At 39.5% G+C, this 23,342-nt stretch overlaps 1 protein-coding gene across 7 annotated transcripts in view; it reads right to left on the reverse strand.

The window, feature by feature from the left end:
• Nucleotides 1–23,342, reverse strand: part of pi4kb (phosphatidylinositol 4-kinase beta) — an 82,734-nt gene that overhangs the window by 1,910 nt on the left and 57,482 nt on the right. For 3 of the 7 annotated variants that reach the window (XM_062965157.1, XM_062965159.1, XM_062965158.1), the window contains 8 exons: nucleotides 22,354–22,581; nucleotides 20,516–20,625; nucleotides 16,952–17,056; nucleotides 14,273–14,396; nucleotides 10,423–10,688; nucleotides 6,986–7,118; nucleotides 5,281–5,401; nucleotides 3,124–3,249 (listed from right to left, as the gene is read on the reverse strand). In XM_062965157.1, the coding sequence (XP_062821227.1) occupies nucleotides 3,124–3,249; nucleotides 5,281–5,401; nucleotides 6,986–7,118; nucleotides 10,423–10,688; nucleotides 14,273–14,396; nucleotides 16,952–17,056; nucleotides 20,516–20,625; nucleotides 22,354–22,581 (1,213 nt within the window). The remainder of the gene's footprint in view (nucleotides 1–3,123; nucleotides 3,250–5,280; nucleotides 5,402–6,985; nucleotides 7,119–10,422; nucleotides 10,689–14,272; nucleotides 14,397–16,951; nucleotides 17,057–20,515; nucleotides 20,626–22,353; nucleotides 22,582–23,342) is intronic. The other 4 variants (XM_062965160.1, XM_062965164.1, XM_062965162.1 and 1 more) reach the window with 2 other exon arrangements.

Consider the following 23,342-nt stretch of genomic DNA (forward strand, 5'->3'; position numbering starts at 1 on the left):
GAATTACTTTTTCTGTCAAATTTGTTGTTAAACATGATGTTTTGGTGCTTAATTTGTAAAATCATAACCTAATTTGATGTTTAACAGGCTTCTCCTTAATGCCTCCTTATTATCCAACATATTCGTTTATCCAACGTTCTGCCGGCCCGTTTATGTTGGATAAGTGAGACTCTACTGTATATGTATATACACACACACACACACACACACACACACACACACACAAGGTTAAAGGTTTCCCCCTGACGTTAAGTCCAGTCATGTCCTACTCTGTGGGTTGGTGCTCATCTCCATTTCTAAGCCTTAGAGCCGGTGTTGTCCGTAGACACCTCCAAGGTCATGTGGCTAGCCTGACTGCATGGAGCGCAGTTACGGTTATATATACATACACACATATGTATACATATATATAAAACTAGCATAGCATGTTATTGCGGGGAGGGGCCTTCAGCTGATGCAAAGAGACAAGATGGAACTCTCTTCATGGCTCCTTCCTAGCTCTGGCACCTGAGCGTCAATAGGGCCACACAGACGCTGAAAAGTCCAACGCAATTCTGTGCTGCATCAATAGGAGTCTAGTGTCGAGATTGAGGGAAGTCATAGTTGCACCCTACTCTGCTTTGGTCGGGTCTCACCTGCAATAACACTGTGTCCAGTTCTGGGCAAAACAATTCAACAAGTACAGTAGAGTCTCACCTATCCAAGCCTCGCTTATCCAAGTTTCTGGATTATCCAAGCCATTTTTGTAGTCAATGTTTTCAATATATCGTGATATTTTGGTGTTATATTCATAAATACAGTAATTACAACATAACATTACTGCGTATTGAACTGCTTTTTCTGCCAAATTTGTTGTAAAACATGATGTTTTGGTGCTTAATTTGTAAAATCATAACCTAATTTGATGTTTGATAGGCTTTTCCTTAATCCCTCCTTATTATCCAAGATATTCGCTTATCCAAGCTTCTGCCGGCCCGTTTAGCTTGGATAAGTGAGACTCTACTGTACTGTATATACTTGAGTATTCGATCATTTTATTTAGAGCCTCTGCTTGAGAACCACACTCATTTAGAGAATAAGGATAAACTGCACATCCTTCTACGGGGTTCAGATAAAAACTCTATTTTAAAACTGACCCTTTTTACACAAAAAGCGCTGGCCATCCGCGAGAAGATGGAAGTGGACAGCTGTGATATTAATGCCAATAACAAAATCCAAATTTAAAATTTTACTATGGACAAGCCACTAGTTTTACTCACCCTTGTCCCCGCTTAAACCTTGCCTTAAGGGAATAATTAATCTTAATTTCAATCTTTTTATTCTGTACTTGCTCAACTACCAAGGAGTGGGTTGGTAGGCTAGTAGGCCAGGATGCCTTGTTTTTACATGATTTTACTGTATGTATGGGTAAGGGTGTACGTTTTGTATGTTTTACATGTTTTGATATGGTCAAAACTTACTAATCAATAAAGAGTTGTTGTTGTTGTTACTTGAGTATAAGCCTAGTTTTTCAGCCCTTTTTTTAAGACTGAAAAAGCCCCCCTCGGCTTATACTCGGGTGAGAGTCCTAGTTGGCTTATATTTGGGTCAGCTTATACTCGAGAATATATGGTACATTTATTATTTTTCTCTATTATTATTGGTATTATTACATTTATTATTTTTCTCTATTATTGTTGCTACTATTACATTTATTTTACTCTATTTTATTATTATTATTAATACATTTATTATTTCACTCTGATCTTATTATTATTATATTTATTATTTTACTCTATTATTATTACCATTTTTTCCCGAAAATAAGACATTTTTGCTCCCAGAGATGCTCTAGGTTTTTATTTTTAGGGGATGTCTTATTTTTCCATGAAGAAGAATTCGCATTTATTGTTGAACAAAACAATGAACATTTATTATATACTGTACAGCATAACCAGACAAACTGTGAATCCTATAAAGAATTTCTCGTTACTACCAATATTTCCATGTATAACACTTTATGTACATTTTCCAATTCTGCATGCTCTGGTGTTCTGTTCTGCGGGCATGCTTCCAAACAAAAACTTTGCTAGGTCTTACTTTCGGGGGAGGCCTTATATTTAGCAATTCAGCAAAAACTCTACTAGGTCTTATTTTCTGGGGATGTCTTATTTTAGGAGAAACAGGGTAAAAGGACACATAAGTACATTTACATTTTAGAAGACGAGAATAATGATTTGATCAGAGTTGGGACAGTCTTATCTTAAATTAGAGCTTTATGTAAATATTCAAAAACTAACCTACTGATGCCCCAATTAATGTAATTTTATTGGGATCTGTTTTTATTTCTGAAATTTACCACCCTCGGCTTATACTGGAGTCAATGTTTTCCCAGTTTTCTTGTGGTAAAATTAGGTGCCTCGGCTTATATTTGGGTCGGCTTATACTCGAGTATATATGGTATATTGAGAAACTGGAATGTTTGCAGAGAAGGACAACCTAAATCAGTGATTCCCAAAGTGGGCGCTACCACCCCCTGCTGCAATCCAGGGGGGCGGTGATGGCACCTATTAGGACACAGGGGGGGGGGGGGCAGAGGAGGGGCGGGGCCTCTTCCCGAGTGCCGGAGACAGGGCTGAGCACCTGAGGCTCCTGTTAGGACACAGGGGGCGGAGCTAGAGGAGTGGGTGTGGCTTCTTCCCAAGAGCGCGAGACAGGTTTGAGCCTCTATACCTCTCCTGAGGCCTTTTAGGACTAAAGGGCAGGGCTAGGGGTGGGGGCGGGGCTACTTCCCAAGAGCGTGAGACAGGGCTGAGCCTCTGTATACCTCCCCTTATACTTATTTTCCACCATAATTTGCAAATAAATTCATGAAAAATCAGACAATGTGATTTTCTGAATGTGTTTTCTCATGTTGTCTCTCATAGTTGCGGTCTACCTATGATGTCAATTACAGGCCTCTCTCATCTTTTTATGTGGGAGAACTTGTACAATTGGTATAAATACTTTTTTCCCCCACTGTATTTGGAGAGCTCAACCTCAGCCAATGCCGAAATGTAGGGGGATTGCATTTTGTTTGACAGTTGTGCCATTTCGTTTGCTTCTCTTCTCTGGTCTGCTTAAAAGAGTAAGGAAGGGCTTAACTTTTTGTACAGACTGGCTCACTTATCTGATCTCGCTGCTCTCGACACTCACAGATGACCTGCGCTACTGTAGGACTCTGACTCGCCTGTGCTTCTCCTAAGCACCGTTGGCAACCTAAAGGACAAACTGACACAAGTGCTGGTTACTTCTATACACTGCGACATTGGGAGCCCTTCGACACAACCGGAAGGTCCCAAAGTGGGCCAATGGGTTCAAATAGCAGGAAAGGAGATCCAGGGGTGCTTTGATGATTGTGCTTTTCCTTTTTTTTAAAAAAAAAATCTTTATTGGTTTTACAAATCATTAAAAGTATCCTCCCAGCACAGAAGAGAAAATAAGCAGGAGGAGGAAGCAAGAAATGAAAAAAGAGAAAAAAATAAAGAGAGAAAGAAAAAAAAAGAAATTTAAAAAAGTGACTTCTCGGCAGTTTCATCAGGGTGGTTCACCTATCTCTTTTTTTCCCATTCCTAAACCTCTTTTAATTCTATTCTCCTTTTCTTCTTATTTTTTATTTTTCCCTTCTGTTGGAGTTATCTTTCCTTCTCTCTCCTTCTATCCCCCTTTTTTTCCCTTCAACTTTCTTCTTTTCTTCTCAGTCTGTTTTTGTTCTTCCATCACTTTATTCCAATTTGTTGCTTTAATTGGGATTCCTTTATTTTTTGCTAGTAGAAAAGTCAGTCTGTCCATATTTCTTATGTCAAGCACCTTTATCATCCAAGCATCATCCTCTGGAATCTCTTTCTCCTTCCATAGTTTGGCATAACAAATTCTTGCCACTGTTATTAATAAAAACAGTATCTTATCTTCGTTGTTTTCTAATTTTATGTCATGTATCCCTAACAGAAATATTTCTGCTTTAAATGGTATTTTGATTTCTAATATTTTTTCTAATTTTTTGTATATTTCTCCAATATTTTTGGGCCTTTTCACAAGTCCACCACATGTGGAAATACGATCTCTCGTTCTTGCCACATGATTGTGCTTTTCCTGACATTACAGGTTGGTTTGGGGGAGGATGGACCATGGATGATGGGATTTACAGTACCTAAACTCACTTCCTGAGACCACTGCAACCCCCATGAATGATGCACCTGGACCAAATTTGGCACACAGACTCCCTATGATGCACTTTATGTCCTGGTGAGGGTAGGGAGAGGATGGACCACAGATGATGGGATTTACAGTACTTTCACCCACTTCTGCAGATCTCTACAACCCCCACAAATGATGGGCATCGACAAAACTTGGGACACAAAACCTCTATGGCCAACAGAACATACTGGAGGGGTTTCGGGAATTGACCAAACATGGCACACAGAACCCTGCTGACCAACTGAACATACTGGAAGAGTTTGCGGGAGGACTAACCCACCCACGTGGGAGTTGTAGTTCACCCTACATCCAGAGCACTCTGAACCCCCATCAATAATGGATCTTGACCAAACTTGGAACACAGACACAACATCCACAACTATGAATACAGGCAGAGTTTGGGGATGATTGCCCAGGGAATCTGGGAGTTGTAGTTCACCTGAATCCAGAGAAATTGTAACCCCCCCTGAAAATGGACCGGGACCAAATTTGGCACAGATAAGCCCCATGACATACTGCAGGGGTTTGCAGGAATTGACCTTGATTTTGGGAATTGTAGTTCACCCTTATCCAGAGGGTACAGCACCCAATCGATGTCAGATCTGGACCAAACTTGGCACATAGATACAACATGGCCAACTGTGAATACAGACGGGGTTTGGGGAAGATTGACCCACGATTCTGGGAATTGTAGTTCACCCATATCCTTACGTATTTTCTAATGGGAGCATTCATAAAAACCAAAAACAAAGACTGGCTTTTTTCTAATAAACAGTGTTACTACTACATGATATTACCTAACACCTCAAAAAAACAATGCCTTTTTCCAATAACCAGGTACCCAGCCAGGTACCCAAGCCAGTCATAAATAAAGACTGGCCCTTGATGTCATTCCAACATTGGTCTCTGGGAAGTCTCTCCATGAATCCTTGGCATTTTTGGGAGGGATTCTGTGAAGGAGATACACCTAGGTGGGAAAGGGGGATAACTTATCCATTTTGGGTGTGTTTTTTCAGATGCACCCCCTCTTCCTCCCAAAAAAGACAACTCCCAAACCTTCGGTACCTTGTTGCATGATTTCCACAATCTGTACAACTTTGTCCATGTGCTTCCGGGCCGCGATGAGACCTTGCAACATAAGCATTTTGTAGTAGTTGAACATGTCGCCATCCAGGCCGCCCATGACCTGGGAAAACAAGGAAAGAAGAAAGGATAAGAAAGGAAGGCAGAATTGTATCTATTAGGCTTTACAAATCCAAAATTTAATAAAAATGCAGATAGAATCTTCTTTCACATAAGTACAGCGGCTAGACTCACATTAGCAAAAGTATGGAAGGGGAAAAGACTTCCAACCACAGAGGAATGGCTGAGTAAAATGTGGGATATAATTCAAATGGATAGCTTAACACAAAAGTTAAGACAGGGGTCCCCAAACTAAGGCCCAGGGGCCAGATGCAGCCCTCCAAAGCCATTTACCTGGCCCCCACCCTCAGTTTTAGACTTAGGCTCGCCCAAAGTCTGAAATGACTTAAAGGCACAATACCAACAATCCTACTTGATTATCTCATTGGCAGAAGCAGGCCAACACTTCCCACTGAAATCCTGATAAGTTTACAGTATGTTGGTTAAAATTATTTTTATTTTTAAATATTGTATTGTTCTTTCATTTACTAATATTGTAATGAAATATTGTAAATGAATGATATGGTAATAATATGATATATTGTGTATACATATAATATTGATAATAATATTATAACAAAATACAATATAATATTTATTTATTAATTTATTTATTACAGTATTTCTACCCCGCCCTTCTCACCCAATAGGGGACTCAGGGTGGCTAATAATAATAATAATAATAATAATAATAATAATAATACAATATGATAATATTGTATAATATAATCATATTAATTATATATTATATATTAAATGTAATATTACTAATAATATTATTGTATAATGGTATAGTATAATATAGTAATATATAATGCTAATATTGTGCTATGCTAATAATATAATATATTGTATGTGCATACAACTTGTAAGCCTCTCTGAGTCCCTTTCGGGGTGAGAGAGGGTGGGGTATAAATGTAGTAAATAAATAAATAAGTAATTGTTGCTGGGTTGTGGTTTTTTTTTTGCACTACAAATAAGACATGTGCAGTGAGCATAGGAATTTGGTTTTTTTTTTTCCAAATGATAATTCGGTCCCTCAACAATCTGAGGGACCATGTATCGGCCCTCCACTTAAAAAGTTTGAGGACCCTTGAGTTAAGAGAAGGGAAAAATAAAACCGACTGGACATGCTTTATAAAATTTATGAGAAAAAGAAGAACAGACCTTATGATAGACCTGTCCTACATATAAAAATGATCCAAACAGAAGAATATCAAAGAAACGTCAAGAGAACGAGAAAAAAGAATATCCTAAACCAAGATGGGAAGTCAAACCATAATCAAGAGCACTACTATTTTTTTTCTATTATTTTTTTGTGTCTTTTTCTTTCTTTTTTCCTATATATATATATATATCAATTCTTTTTATATATAGATATATGTATTTATCTTCCCCCCTCCCTCATCTCTTCATCTATCCTCCTTATTTCCTACTATCTCTTAAGTTACTACTTGTTTTCCCACTTTCAATGTACTATACTCACATGAAATAAATAAAAATGATTACTCAAAAAAAAAGAAGAAAGAAAGAACGGCAGATGAAGAGACAAGCAAGGGAACATATGCCAGCTCTACCCCAAACTCACATCCACAAACTCGGAGGTGAGCTTGAAAGCCGAGGTCTCAAAGCCCAAATTCCGTGGGGAGCTGGAGAGGATGAAGCCGAAGTCAATGTGGATGATGTGCCCTTCGGCGTCTAGTAAGATGTTGCCGTTGTGTCTGATTTGAGGGGGAAGAAACAAAAAGGGAGAAAGAATGAGCTGTTGGTTGAGTTAATGTTGCATTTAGCAAAGACCTAAAGACGTGGATGTTCCGGTGCGCTTTGGAGTAAGCAGTCCCACCAGCCCGCTTACAATTCAATATCAGTTATTGCACTTTATCACTGTTCCTTACCCTTTATGCTTTTAGTGTTTACTGAGATTGCTCCTTCGCCCCTAGTTTTGATCGCCCTTATACCTCCTAGGAGTCCTATTCAGAGTTCTACACAATTTTACCCTCGGAATATCTAGTTATTATTACAGTATATACTCGAGTATAAGCCAACCCGAATATAAGCCGAGGCATAAGCCTAATTTTACCACAAAAAACTGGGATAACTTATTGACTCGAGTATAAGCCGAGGGTGGGAAATGCAGCAGCTATGGGTAAATTTCAAAATAAAAATAGATACCAATAAAATTTCATTAATCGAGGCATCAGTAGGTTAAATGTTTTTGAATATTTACCGTATTTCAAAGAAAAACAATAAACTAGCTCTATAAGTGGAAAAGTAGGGGCCACAAAAACAATATGGTATCAACAATAACTTAATAATAATAATAATAATAATAATAATAATAATAATAATAATAAAAACTTCATTTGGATCCCACCCTATCTCCACATGGGGACTCAGGCCAGCTTCCAACATAGCAACAGGCAAACATTCAATGCCTATGTAATCAATGCAGAGCTAGATGTAGCTCTATAATTATATATACTAATTTCACATTTGCATTTCCCCCCTGAAAAGTTTGCAAATCCTCTGTGCATTTCCCTCCTACAATACTTGCAAGTCCCATTTATCCATGATTACATCTATCTAGACATCTGTGCATATTTAAAAGGCCTATATCTAGATATAGAGAGAATTATATCTTTATAGGACTTGCAGAGACTTGCAAACATATGAGGGGAAAATTCATATATTAAATTAATCTATTTGCAGGGGGAAATCTATATATTATTTACAAATCCCCTCTGTGTGTGTGTGTGTGTGTGTGTGTGTGCATTTCCCCTACAATATTTGCAAGCCATATATATAGGTAGGTAAGAATATATTCATATCTACCCAGACATCTCTCTTTATATAGATACTAGCTTTGCCCGGCCACGCGTTGCTGTGGCGAAGTATGGTGGTATGGGAAATAAAGTATTGAGAAATTGGTGGTAGTTAAGGTAAAGGGTAAAGGTTTTCCCCTGACGTTAAGTCCATTATAAATGGGTTATATAGATGTGTGGAAGGGCCTTGGAGTCTACACTGCCATATAATCCAGTTAAAATCAGATAATCTGTATTTTATAGGCAGTGTGGAAGAGGCCTAAGTGAGGTCTAACTCTGCCTGTCCCCTTCTAGCCAGTTAGCCTTCTAACTGGCAGCAATTGGATAAAAACAATTATTCCTCTCCCTCTAATGAGGACTTTATTTTTCTTTTCTTTTTGTTGTATGAACGTAGAGGCATGGATGAGGGGTTGTGCTGCCAAGTTTAGTGTTTCTAGGATGTGTCGTTTTGTTGGTTTGTCCTAGGCCGAAATTTCATTGCCCTTTTATATATATAGATAGATGTACATACAACTTGTAAGCCGCTCTGAGTCCCCTTCGGGGTGAGAGAGGGTGGGGTATAAATGTAGTAAATGAATAAACAAACAAATAAACAACAAAGCAGATCACTAATATAAACACAACGGGATAAACAGACTAAGAGAAACAACTACAACAGGGGTCCCCAAACTAAGACCCGGGGGCCGGATGCGGCCCTCCAAGGTCATTTACCTGGCCCCTGCCCTCAGTTTTATAATATAATGTTTTATATCAGTTTTAATCATATAATATATTGTATATACATATAATATTGATAATAATATTATCATGTTATAAAATATAATACTACTAATAATACCATATAATAATATTAATTATATGTTATATATTACACTAGCTGTGCCCGGCCACGCGTTGCTGTGGCAAAGTGGTGGTGGTATTGGTTAAAAATTGTTGTGTAATTTTTATTTGACGTTATTTGCATTTTTATTAATTTTATTGTGAGTTATATTTTTATTTATTATATTTTATTATTTTCTTGTATTATTTTTAGTTATTTTCTGTTATTATAGTATTTTATTATATTAATTTTTTAGTGTTTTTTATTATTTTTTATTGGGTTGCTAGGAGACCAAGTTGGAGGAGCTTAGCCTTCTAACTGGCAGCAATTGGATAAAAGCAATGATTTCTCTCTCTCTAATTAGGACTTTATTTTTCTTTTCTTTTTGTTGTATCAACCTAGAGGCGTGGATGATGGGTTGTGTTGTCAAATTTCGAGGTTGGGGGGCCTGTAGTTTTGTTGTTTTGTGGGTTGCCGTGATGCCATCACTCTTTTATATATATAGATTTGCATAGACTTGCAAACATATGAGGGTAAATTCATATATAAAAATAATGTGTCTGTATGGCTACAGATACACAAGTACATGGATCTATATGTATAAAGTATTTGCAAAGATCTGCAAACATATGAGTGGAAATTCATATATAAAATTAATGTATATAGATACATACACATATAAAGGTACATAGAGATGGCAAAAGCTTACAAGGGGTTAATGCCTATATATTTGTAGCAGAGTTTAATACATATTTCAGGAGAAAATGTTTTCATAAGATTAATGAATATATATTTTTCTTCTTTCTGACTTGCAAGCGTGTCTTTCTCTTATCAAAACATTCCCTTGATTAAGAGCCAGGGAGGCTTTGCAAAAGAAAACACACTGATAAGGTAGAAGAAAGAAATAGATGACATATTGCAAGCAATAGCCTGCAGGCCCTGTTGCTGGCCTTGACCTTGACGCAATTATAAGCCGAAGGAGGCTTTTTCAGCTCATAAATAAGGGTTGAAAAACTCAGCTTATCTTCGAGTATACGGTATTCTCCTGGTTTCAATTCTGTTGATGTGTTTTTATTGTTGTACTAGCTGTGCCTGGCCACGCATTGCTGTGGGGGGTTTTCTTTGTGGCACTCAAGGTGGCCTAGAAAGGATTCCTACAGGCATGAAGCAGTCAGGCTTTGAAGCTGCAAGGCTATTTAATGATATTCAAATTGACCAACAATGGAGTCCCCTAGGTATGAATCAGCCAGTCTTTGAAGCTGCAAGGCTATTCAAGGACATTCAAGTTGGGCAACAATGGAACCCCCTAGATATGAATCGAGTTGCTAACAAACATTCCTAATAAGCAGGCCAAAAGCCTTTCTCTGTCTCTCAATCTCTTACCTGTCCTTGACCTGGAGCAGGTAGCAGACCAGGCAGTATCCGGCGCAGCTCTGGACAAAGTTGCGCTGGGCGGTGAGGAAGGCTTCGGTGGTGTAGTTGCCATGCTCCTGGAGGAAGTAGTCCAGGAGGGAGAGCTGCGACTGCTTCTTCACCTGATGGATGGAGACGGCGTTGACCACTGGCTCAATCATGCCGCTGTCGGCCGAGATGACGAGGATCTTGTACGGCTTGATCCAAAGCGGGACGCGCTCCTGCTCCCAGATGGACTGCGAATAGAGGAGGCCAAGGAAGAAAGGAAGGAAAGAATGAATGAATGGACGGAAAGACAAATGAATGACAGAAGCCTTGTCCCTTTTATTTTATTTTATTTTATTTTCTTCTGTTTTAATATTTACTAGCTTGGGGACCTAGCGGTGCTTGGGTCATTTGAGAAAGGCACTGTTTGTCTTTGAATATTAGGTATTCTCAGTTTGGAGTGAGTGAACTACAATTCTCAGAATCGTGGATCAATCCTCCCAAACCTGCCAGTATTCGAAGTTGGCCATTTTGGGTATGTGTACCAAGTTTGGCCCAGATGGCTGGGTTCAGTGCTCTTTGGATGCGGGTGAACTACAACTCCCAGATTCAAGGCCCATTCCCACAAACCCCTGCAGTATGTTCGGTTGGTCATGAGGCTTCTTTGTGCAAAGTTTGGTCCTGGTCTATTGTCGGTGGGGGTCACTGTTTCTCTGGATGCAGGTGAACTATAACTCCCTTTTCCTCAAACTTGTCCAATATGTTCTATTGGTTATGGGGGCTCTGTGTGCCAAGTGTGGTCTATCATCGGTGGGGTTCGATTGCAGGTGAACTATAAATCCCAGTACCTACTACTCCCAAATGTCCAGACCAATTCCCCTCCAAACCCACCAATATTCAAATCTGGGCATATCGGGTATGCATGGCAAGTTTGGCCTAGAGCCATCATTGTTTGGGTTCATAGCGTTCTGGGTGTAGGTGAACTACAACTCCTCTAAATTCCTCAGTAGGAGTCACAGGGCTCTGACTTGATGTGGGGTGAACTACAACTTCCACCATGTGGAGTCACATGTAGTTGCAGCTCAGTTCTGCTGTGTTTGTTATGGAGACAGATTTGAAAGGGAAGGGCAGTGGGTGGGGCCATGCAAATTTCACACCAATGGAGAACCCTGGGATGCCTGCCTGTGGTGGAGGAAAAAGCAAAATCTAGGGTGAAATGGTCCCCAAACGAAAGCATTCCTTGGGTGGTGGGCCATAGTGTTTGGGGAGGACATTGGCAGGATTTGGGCTGCATGTTCATGGCGCTCGCTGTAACCGCAATGTCAGTGGAAAGGAGTGGCTTGGCGGCTCCTCAGCACTGGGAACTGGAGCCTGTTTGTGGAGGACGGAGGCTGCCTGTGTGAGCAGACACCCGTGCCACATACACACATACGGGTTTGTACTTTTATTATGGATATAGATATAGATAGACAGATATAGACAGATATATAGATAGATATAGATATAGAAGATATAGAAATAGATATATAGTAGAGTCTCACTAATCCAAGCCTCGCTTATCCAAGCCTCTGGATAATCCAAGCCATTTTTGTAGTCAATGTTTCCAATATAGCGTGATATTTTGGTGCTAAATTCATAAATACAGTAATTACAACATAACATTACTGCGTATTGAACTACTTTTTCTGTCAAATTTGTTGTATAACATGAAGTTTTGGTGCTTAATTTGTAAAATCATAACCTAATTTGATGTTTAATAGGCTTTTCCTTGATCAGTCCTTATAATCCAAGATATTCGCTTATCCAAGCTTCTGCCGGCCCGTTTAGCTTGGATTAGTGAGACTCTACTGTATTTGTAAATTTTAAACTGTACTGAAAGGTTTTTAATGTACTGTGGGCCACTTTGAGTTTCCTTGTTGGAGAGAAAAGCAGAATATAAATAAATACAATAATAGTAACACCTATATTATTTTAATTTTTTTAGGTGTGTTTATTTTGTTTGCTGCCTTGAATCCATATGGGAAGAAAGGCAGGATAGAAAGAAAGATAACAACAACAACAACTCTATTGCTTGAGCAATGCAGCCCCAAGATCTCCTAGGGATCTAATTAATTAATGTATTAAAAGGATGGAAGCCTTGTCCCTTCCTTTAATTGGCAACTTTTGTCTGTCTTATTTTAAATTTTTATTAGATGTGTTAATTTTGTTAGCTACCTTGAGTCCCTATGTGGAGAAGGGTGGAACAGAAATAAAATTAATATATATTTTTTTCCGTGTCAGAAGTGACATGAGAAACTGCAAGTCGTTTCTGGTGTGAGAGAATTGCCCATCTGCAAGGACGTTTTCAAGGGTCGTTTGGATCTTTGATGTTTTACCATCCTTGAGGGAGGTTTCTCTCATGTCTCTGCATGGAGCTGACAGAGGGAGCTCACCTGCTCTCCTCAGATTCAAAACACCGACCTTTCAGTCAGCAATCCTGCCAGTACAAAGGTTTAACCCACTGCGCCACTGATTGTACATCTGCATGTTAAGAACTGTTTATTCAACTCGATTCAACGCTGCGAAAGCAATTTTGATTGTTATTAAGTCAACAATAAGACTTTGTCTGGTTTTTATTTCTATTTGACATAACTGGCATTTAAACTATAAATAGGAATAGTTTTTCCTTAATACCTTTGTAAGTGTTGCCAAGTGTATTCCTTTATGTTAAGAACTATACTAATGTAGTGAATGAGAATACAAGTAGTGGATACCTTAAGTAAAGTATTCATTGCAATATATACTACTAGTAAATGTAAGAGATTCCATAGGGACAGGACTATGATCTACCACTCTTTCTAATCAAATCCAGTTTAGATTGATGTTAATACGACACCATAATCCCCTTCTTTTGCAGCTTGTATAACAAGTGCCACTAAAAGTTGTTTATACAGAAGATAATATTACATTACCAACATAGTACTTACATATTATATACCATACTTTCCTTTTTAAGACTTTATTGAGGTAGAAAGTTTTTTAAGATTGAGCTGGGGGCTGCTGCGTTTTATGTAGTCTTAACAGTTTGTTAATGGTTGCATTGGTTTTAACTATGTATTTTGAATAAGTCTTGTGTTTAACTGGATTTTAATGTTCATGTGCTTTGTGTTTCAAATAACATATTGTACCTTTTTACAGTGTTGGCCGTCTTGAGTTTCCTCTGGGAGAAAAGCAGCAGCAAAGTGTCTAGATCCCTTTATTCTGCTTTGGTCAGACCACACCTGGACACCACTGTGTCCAATTTTGGGCACCGCAAATTAAGGGAGATGTTGAAAAGTTGGAATGTGTCCAGAGGAGGGTGACTCAAATGATCAAGGGTCTGGAGAACAAGCTGTATGAGGAGCAGCTTAAAGAGCAGGGCATGTTTAGCCTGTAGAAGAGAAGGCTGAGAGGAGACAGGATGATGGCCAGGGATCAAGATGTGAGGGAGAGTCATGGGGAGGAGGGAGCAGGCTTGTTTTCTGCTGCCCTGGACATGGAACAACAGCTCAAACTACAGGAAAGAAGATTCCCCTAAACATTAGGAAGAAGTTCCTCACTGTGAGAGAGAGCTGTTTAGCAGTGGAACTCTCTGCCCTGGACTGTGGTGGAGGCTCCTCCTTTGGAAATTTTGAAGCAGAGGCTGGGTGTTCATTGAAAGTCGGGGGTGCTTTCAATGTGGTTTTCCTGCTTCTTGGCAGAAAGGGGTTGGACTGGATGGCCCAAAGGTCTCTTCTAACTCCAGGACTCTATGATTATATGAAATACAAATAATACGCCTCAACCCACCAAGGAAACTCGTGCATCACTCTCCTACCTGCAGCTGTTTCAGAACTTGGAAGGCCAGCAGCTCTTGCCGGAGATCGTCGCCACATTTCACGATGACAGAAAGCAGGCGCCAGTTGGGCAGGTGGCCGTACGGAGACCCCTCCCGGATCCGCCTATGGAGAGAAAAATGAGAGTTCGATCATGGATCTCCAGCAGGACATTGACCATTATCCCACTCACTTCTGCCTCTGTCCAGTTCTGAGCCAAACAATTCAAGAAGGAGATTGACAAGACGGAAAGAGTCCAGAGAAGTGCAACCAAAATGGGTGAAGGTCTGGAAACCATGTCTCCCTATGAGGAGTGGCTTAAGGGAGCTGAGCATATTTAGCCTGAAAAAGAGAAGGATGACTTAAATATTTGAAGGGAAGTCACAATGAGGAGGGGGCAAGTTTGCTTTCTGCTGCTCTGGAGAGTAGGATGCAATGGATTCAAATTGCAGGAAAATAAATTCCACGTAGACATTAGAAAGAACCTCCTGATGGTAAGACCTGTTTGGCAATGGAATACGTTGCCTGGGAGTCCGGTGGAGACTCCTCGGCAGATTTTTAAGCAGAGGCTGGATGGTTATCTGTTGGGAGGGCTTTGGTTATGTATTCCTGAAGGGGGGTGGACTGGATGGCCCTTTGGATCCCTTTCAATTCTAGGATTCTATAACACTAATAATCATCTTTGATAATAATAATTCTGATGATGGAGTAGCTTTCTCTGGAAGTTTTTAAGCAGAGCCTTGAAGGCCATCTGGGGCCAGAGCGAAGAGAGGAAGCTGGGAAGACATTTGCATCTTGCCTTCTGTACCATCAGCTGGAGGCCCCTTCCCCCATTAACATGCTATGCTAATAATATAGTATTATATATATATATATATATATGTATATGTATATGTATATGTGTGTATATATCTATATATATAAAAACGTAATGGCCTGGGGGCCGTGAAGTAAGCAGCAAAACTATAACTCTCAGAACCACCAAACTTGCGAACACCATCCAACAACCTTGCCCCTAGGTTCGTACAACAAAACCCGACAACAGAAATCTAAACGGGGGCTAAAAAACCCAAAAAACGGGAACAAACCATCTGCGCATGCGCCAAAAGCGATCCCGCACGCGGACAGAACAACCCCCACCCCTCTCCCCAACGGGCGCTCCCGTGCGCTCCTTTTCCCGCCGCTGACGCCGCCTCCATCTTGGCAACCATCCCCGAAAAACTCACCCAGCGGCCCTCGCTGTTTGTCCCCAACTTCCTTACTTATCCAATGTTCTGTATTATCCAAGGCAGTCTGCCTTTTAGTAGTCAATGTTTTGGTTGTAAATGTTGCAATGTTTTGCTGCTAAAGAACAATACTCTGAAAACAGGTCTACTGCAGACAGAAAACAATCAGTCCCAGTTAACACCTCCCAATAAAGGATTACCCCAGGCAGGAATCAGCCAGGCTTCGAACATACAAAGCAGGAAACAATTAGTGCCACCTAACACCGGCCAACAAAGGATTCCACCAGGCAGGGATCAACCACGGTTTGGAGCTACAAACCAGGAAACAATCAGGGCCAGCTAACACCTCCAAACACATGATTTCCCCAGGCAGGAAGCAGCCAGGCTTTCACATTACCACGCTATTAAATGCTAATCAAGATGACTAATTGCACCATTCATACCTGCTGCACCAACACTATTCGTTGCAATCCAGGTCACCAAACAAGAACTCCCATAACAAGAAAACGGCCAAGCTTTGACAATGCAAGGCTATTTACTGCTATTCCACCTGGCCAACAAATGATTCCTATGAGCCACAGCAACGCGTGGCCGGGCAAAGCTAGTATATATATATATAATTGTATATAATATACAATATAATTCACAATAATAAATAATAATTAATATATTGTATATACATGTAATATTGATAATAATATTATAATGTAATGCAATATAATACTAATAATAATACAATATAATAATATTAATTATATATTATTTATTACATGTAATATTACTGGCAATATTACAGTATAGTGGTGTGGTGCAATATGCTGGTATATAGTGCTAGTGTTGTGCTATGCTAGTGATAATAATACACTGCATGTAAATATTATTTGTAAGCTGCTCTGAGTCCCCTTCAGGTTGAGAAGGGCGGGATATAAATGTAGTAAATAAATAAATTTGGTTTTGTTTTTCTACACAGCAGAAAGGGGGGGATGGATTGGATGGCCCTTGGGGTCTCTTCCAACTCTAGGATTCTATGATATGTTTTTTAACAGACTGGATGGCCATTTGTAAGGAGGGCTTGGATGGTGTCTTCCAGCCTAAGGGTTTGGACTCTAGGGGTCTAATGCTTTGGGCTCTTTCCCTGAATAAAGTGGCCAGGCTGGACCTTAATAATAATAATTTATTCATTTCTATCCCGCTTTTCTCCCGAGGATGGGATTCAAAGTAGCGTACAGCATATAAAATTCATACAAATACACTGAACAGCAATACATAATCAATTAAAACATCATATCCTGATTAAAACCCAATTAAGATATATTATTATTAAGGGTCCCTCCAGCCCAGCTCTGCTGACTCTGCATATGATCATCTCCCATCTGATACTCATTTGGCTCTGGGCCTTCAGGACTCATCTCTCCAGCCTGCCTCTAACTTGGCCCATTGGTGCTGGATCTTTACCTGACTTTCTCCTGCCAGGGCTCCTTCAGGGCGACGGCAGATGGGTCCTCGGGGTCCCTCTTGAACGTTGTCGGAGTGTGGGCCAGCTGCTCAGAAAGGCGTCGCCTGGAAGAAAAGAGTTGACAGAGTTTCAGACAAGCGGAGCCATTGCGGAAGAGTTCCCTGTGTTGCTTGAGTTGGGAGACCTGTCTTCAGTAAAAGGATTTGTTGGGTTGCCAATCCTTGCAAGTTGTAGATTACAATATGCAACAAAATTTGGAAAAAAAATTATGTTCTTGGTTTGAAGGTATTATTTTGTTTCATTGTGTGATACGTACTTTAAAAGTAGTTGTTATCCTCCAGAAACTTTGTTTCTGCAGCTGCCACAAACTATGTTGAATTGGTTGAGACTCAATGAGATATTCGCTGAAAAACCATAGCAAAACGACTGTAGGATGTCCCGCAAAAAAAAAAGAAAACGTTTTTGCATTTTAATAAACTTTTTCCATGTTGGGTTGCTATGAGTTTTCCGGGCTGTATGGCCATGTTCCAGAAGCATTCTCTCCTGACGTTTCACCCACATCTGTGGCAGGCATCCTCAGAGGTTGCGAGGTCTGTTGGAAACTAGGCAAGTGGGGTTTATAGGTCTGTGGAATGATGTCAAGGGTAGGAGAAAGAACTCACAACCTTTGGGGATGCTTGCCATAGTTGTGGGCAAAATGTCAGGAGTGAATACTTCTGGAACATGGCCATACAGCCTGGAAAACATACAACAACCCTGTGATCCTGGCCATGAAAGCCTTTGACAAGACATTGAACTCTTGTCTGTTTGAGACAAGTGTGAATGTTGCAATTGGGCAGCTTGATTAGCATTGAATAGCCTTGCAGCTTCAAAGCCTGGCTGCTTCCTGGCTATTCAATGCTAATCAAGGTGGCCAATCGCAACATTCACACTTGCCTCCAACAGGCAAGAGTTCTTTCTCCCACCCTGGACATTATTCCACAGATATATAATACAATTTAATTTAATAATATTAATTAAATATTATATATTAAATGTAATATTACTAATAATATTACAATGTAATGATATAGTACAATATAGTAATTTAATGCTAGTATTGTACTATGCTAATAATATTGTATGTGAATGTAATTTGTAAGCCGCTCTGAGTCCCCTTTGGGGTGAGAAGGGCGGCATAGAAATGTAGTAAATAAATAAATAAATAAAAATCCAACAGTCTTCACAACCTCTGAGGATGCCTGCCATAGATGTGGGCGAAATGTCAGGAGAGAATGCTTCCGGAACATGGACATACAGCCCAGAAAACTCACAGCAACTCAGTGAATCTGGTCATGAAAACCTTTGACGACACATTTTTCCACGTTTTTATGACAGAACCAATTAGGAAATGACATTTATAACCTAGGAACAAAAATCGTACTAAAATCATGCGACCCATCAGAATACTCTCCAACGGTTCAGAGAAGAAAACCAGGATATGTATCACCAAGCAACATCAGAGTGTGGTGCAGACAACAGAACTTATACATCAAGAAGGGCACACAATATAGGCAGATAGTGGAGAGCTATGCAAAAGATAAGAAATTTGATTTTATGGGACAAGAAACTATTTGGGACATAATCATGACTAGGGAAAATAAAGATTTTATACCAAAAATTACTTGAGTAGAGTACTGAATCTGAAGGGGTAAAAGATATTATGATAAAGTGGGCACAAGACTTGGGCCACCCAATTATTTTCAAAGATTGGGAAAGACTGTGGAAGATCAAATTAAAATATTCTAGCTCACTAAAATTAAGGGAGAACTGGTATAAAATGTTCTTCTGATGGTACCTAACCCCCCAGAAGCTATCAAAGTATTATAAAAATCAAAAGAAGGAATGTTGGAAGCGCAGTAATAAAATAGGGTCTTTTTTACATGCATGGTGGGAATGTAAAGAGATTAAGGGATTCTGGAAAAAGATCCACGATTACTCACAAAAAATCTTTAAAAAGAAATTAGACTTTAAACCTGAATATTACTTGCTAAACATTATAGATTTTCAGGTAGAAAGAAATGAAGATATATTATTTTTCTATATAACAGCAGCAGTGCGAGCTCTTATACCCTGTTTCCCCTAAAATAAGACATCCCCAAAAAATAAGACCTAGTAGAGGTTTTGCTGAATTGCTAAATATAAGGCCTCCCCCGAAAGTAAGACATAGCAAAGCTTTTGTTTGGAAGCATGCCCAGTGCCCGCCAAACAAAACACCATAGCATGCAGGATTGGTAAATGTACATGCCAGTTGTATATGGAAATAATGGTGGTAACAAGAAATTCTTGGCAGGAGTCAGAGTTTGTCTGGTTTGGTTATGTTGGTTTGTGATGACAACTACTGTACAGTATAGGATAAATGTTCATATTTTTTGTTCAACAATGAATGTGAATTCTTCTTCATGGAAAAATAAGACATCCTCTGAAAATAAGACCTAGCACATCTTTGGGAGTAAAAAATAATATAAGACACTGTCTTATTTTCGGGGAAACATGGTAGCTCAAAGATGACTCACCAAAGAAATCTCGTCAGAAGATTCCTGGATCATCAAACTAAGGGACTACATGGATTTGGACTCTATGACTTTTCTACTTCAAGACCAAACAAAAAAAAAACAAAAGACAGACTGGTCACTGGTAAAAAAGAACCTCCAGGAAAAACATCATATCACCTTCGAGTAGATGTTAGCTAAATTAGGAAAAAATGAACATCAGATCGAGAAAGAGCGGGCAGCATGGAAGATGGCATAGAAAATACTTGAAATAATGTCAATGAACTATTATCCCTGTGGAATTGACTGGAAGTCACCGGTACCATTGGTTTTTTTTTGGTTTTTTTCTTCTCATTTTGTTTTTCTCTGTGCTCTTCCTTCTCCTCCTCCTCCTACTAATAATAATAATTTTATTTTTATACCCCGCCCCATCTCCCCGAAGGGACTCAGGGCGGCTTACATGGGGCCAAGCCCGAACATCAACAATATAAAAACAAAGCAATAAAACAAATGAATCAACAACAACAATAAAACAATAAAACAGGTCATAAAATCACATACAAAATATAATAATAAAATCTTGGGTTGGCTCCAAAATATACTGGGCCGAAAGTGCAATTATATCAGTATCAACAGGGTGAACCTGTGGCATTTTAAATTTATTTATTCACAATTGCGAGATAATAATAATAATGATAAAATGTTATTTATATCCCACCACCACCACCACCACCACCACCACAACCACAATAATAATAATAATAATAATAATAATAATAATAATAATAATAATAATAATAATAATAATCACAAATTATTACTACATTCTTTCTCCCTCCCCAACTGTCGCAGTTATTGTAAATTTTTGGGAAACTATAATAATAATAAAAAAGAAGGGCACACAAGTTAGGCATCCCCTCCCTATATATTTTCCCCCTGGAAATCCCAGGGGATGGTGGGAAATCCAAGCCTTCTTCGGCCAAGCCAGCCTCTCCTGGGGGAAGGAAGAATCTTTTTTCTAGGTGGGCTTACCTGATATCTCCTGCAGCGATGAAAACGGGCTCTTTGCTCTCTTGGCTTGTAATGCTGTCCACCGAGAATTGGGAAATGTTGTCACAGCTGTTGGTGTGCATTTCGGGGAGCTGGGAGAGACAAAAAAAAAAGGGAAAGATGTTCAGGGGAAATGGAAGAATGCCTCTGCTTTTAGGAAGTGCCCGTGAAAGAACAGCCCCAAATCATCAGGCCCCAAATTTGCTCAATAACAATCTCTATCATATGTTGTTGAAGGCTTTCATGGCCGGAATCACTGGGTTTCTGTGAGTCTTCAGGGCTGTCTAGCCATGTTCCAGAAGCATTCTCTCCTGACGTTTCGCTTACATCTATTGCAGGCATATCAGAGGTTGTGAGGTTAGTAGGCAAGTAGGTTTATATATCTGTGGAATAATGTCCAGAGTGGGAGAAAGAACTCTTGTCTGCTTGAGGCAAATGTGAATGTTGCAAATGGCTACTTTGATTAGCATTTGATGGCCCTGCAGCTTCAAAGCCTGACTGGTTGCTGTTGTCCGCTCTTGAAAGCTATAGGACTCAATGCAGGCTCACACAGGCAGTTACATGGAAACGCTTTATTGAAGACCTTCTTTTCGAGTTGAAAACAAAGCTAGAACTAATGTACTCCCACCAAACCCCGAGTATATCCACCTCCTACCTCCCCCCCCCCCTTTCCATATTCACACGTATCTGTTATGTAGTCCTTTCCCAGGCTTGAAAAACCAGAGCAGGCCATAAATCCCATCCTCCTGGCCAGATGGCCCTTATCATTTAGATTATCTACCACCCTCCACTGCTCCTGACGGGATGTGGAGAGTTCAGCTGTTATGAGTGCTGGGCTTTCACATCCTGACAGCTGCCTGGGGGAATCCTTTGTTGGGAGGTGTTAGCTGGCACTGATTGATTCTTATTTATTTATTTACTTACAGTATTTATATCCTGCCGTTCTCATCCCAAAGGGGACTCAGGGCGGATTACAATGTACATATACATGGCAAACATTCAATGCCATTATCAGACATACCACATATACAAACAGACAAGTCTAGAATTCCCCTGCTTCTTGAGTGTTGCTCTTTATTTCCGGTACTGGTTTTAGAGTTCCCCCAAAGGATTTCCCCAGGCAGCAATCAGCCAGGCTTTGAAGCTGCAAGGCCATTCAATGCTAATCAAGGTAGCCAATTTCAACATTCACACTTTCCTCAAACAGACAAGAGTTCTATCCCATCCTGGACATTATTCCACAGATATATGAACCCCACTTGCCTAGTTTCCAACAGACCTCACAACCTCTGAGGATGTCTGGCATAGATGTGGGCAAAAGTCAGGAGAGAATGCTTCTGGAATATGGTCATGCAGCCCGGAAAACTCACAGCAACCCAGGAAGAGAACATTTTTCAAAATTTGTTACATAGCATTATATATATATATACACACACACACACACACACACACACATACAATATATAATTTACAATAATATATAATAATTAAAACATATTGTATATACATATAATATTCATAATATTATATTGTAATACGATATAATACTAATAATACAATATAATATTAATTATATATTATATTTTACATGCAATATTACTAATAATATTACAATATATTGATACAGTACAATATAGTAATTTATTACCAGTATTGTACTATGCTAATAATATAATATTGTATGTAAATTTAATTTGTAAGCTGCTCTAAGTCCCCTTTGGGGTGAGAAAGGTGGCATATAAATGCAGCAAATAAATAATAAATAAATATTACTACTACTACTACTACTACTATTATGAAATGGATGAGGTGGGGGCTACCTCCACTTGCAGTTCGCCGATGTCATCCACGGACCAGGCCTCATCGTCATTGTCGTAGTTGGGCACGGTGGTGAAGCTGCTGGCCCGCTGTTCATGGGTGATCCCGCACTCTGGAAGGTTCTCCACCGAGCGGGTGCTTCGGATGCGGTTCTCTGGGATCCGGGCCGGAACATTAGTGGTATCGAAGTTTTCACATTCAAGTACTTCCACGTAGATTAGGTAAGGAGCCTCAGGTGAGGAGGAGGAAGAGAAAGAGATACAGCTGCCAATTCACGTTCGGTCTGAATTCAAAAGGCTGACAATGACAATTAAAGCCGTAAAGGGCTTGGGACCTCCTCATATAAGTCTTCTTGGACTGGATATGTATAACGACGCCACTGCTTGAAGGGACGATTTGTCAGGGTCTCCTACAATTTGTAATGAATCTATAAAATCGATAACACAGCCACTAGCCTGTAATATGATGTTTATCTTACTTTGATGTGTAGTGCGGCTTGTCTCGAGAGTATAAGAAACAGAGACTTAGATTTAAGAGAAACTGTAATAAGTTTATTGAAGTATAGAAGCTTAATGGTTTCAATGTTTCTTATCTTCTAAAGGTACATTCCTTTAGTGGTTATCTTTATAACCTCTCATAAAACAACTCTTAAGAGGACTATTCTTTCCACTAGGCAAATTTTATTCTTATTCACTTCAAAATGTGTTTCTTTCTTTAACAGTTCACTCCACTTCATTTCACTTCACTTTATTTCTTAATTACTCCAGGTAGTAGTTTATTCTTTCCCTCTGTTATTTCTGTTACAATAAAGACTCTTAACTGGGTTTCTCTTCCTCTTTTTTATAAACCTTTAACTACTAACCTAAATAAGTCAACTTGACCTATCTAAACCACAAAGGCTAAAAGACTAAACCTTCTTGATTCTTAACACCGTAGAACCGGCTCTCTGACCACAGACTGCCTATTTTAAAATGCCTCTCTTGCCAAGTGG

This window comes from Anolis carolinensis, unplaced genomic scaffold, assembly GCF_035594765.1.
Source record: "Anolis carolinensis isolate JA03-04 unplaced genomic scaffold, rAnoCar3.1.pri scaffold_14, whole genome shotgun sequence".
NCBI classification, from domain to species: domain Eukaryota; kingdom Metazoa; phylum Chordata; class Lepidosauria; order Squamata; family Dactyloidae; genus Anolis; species Anolis carolinensis.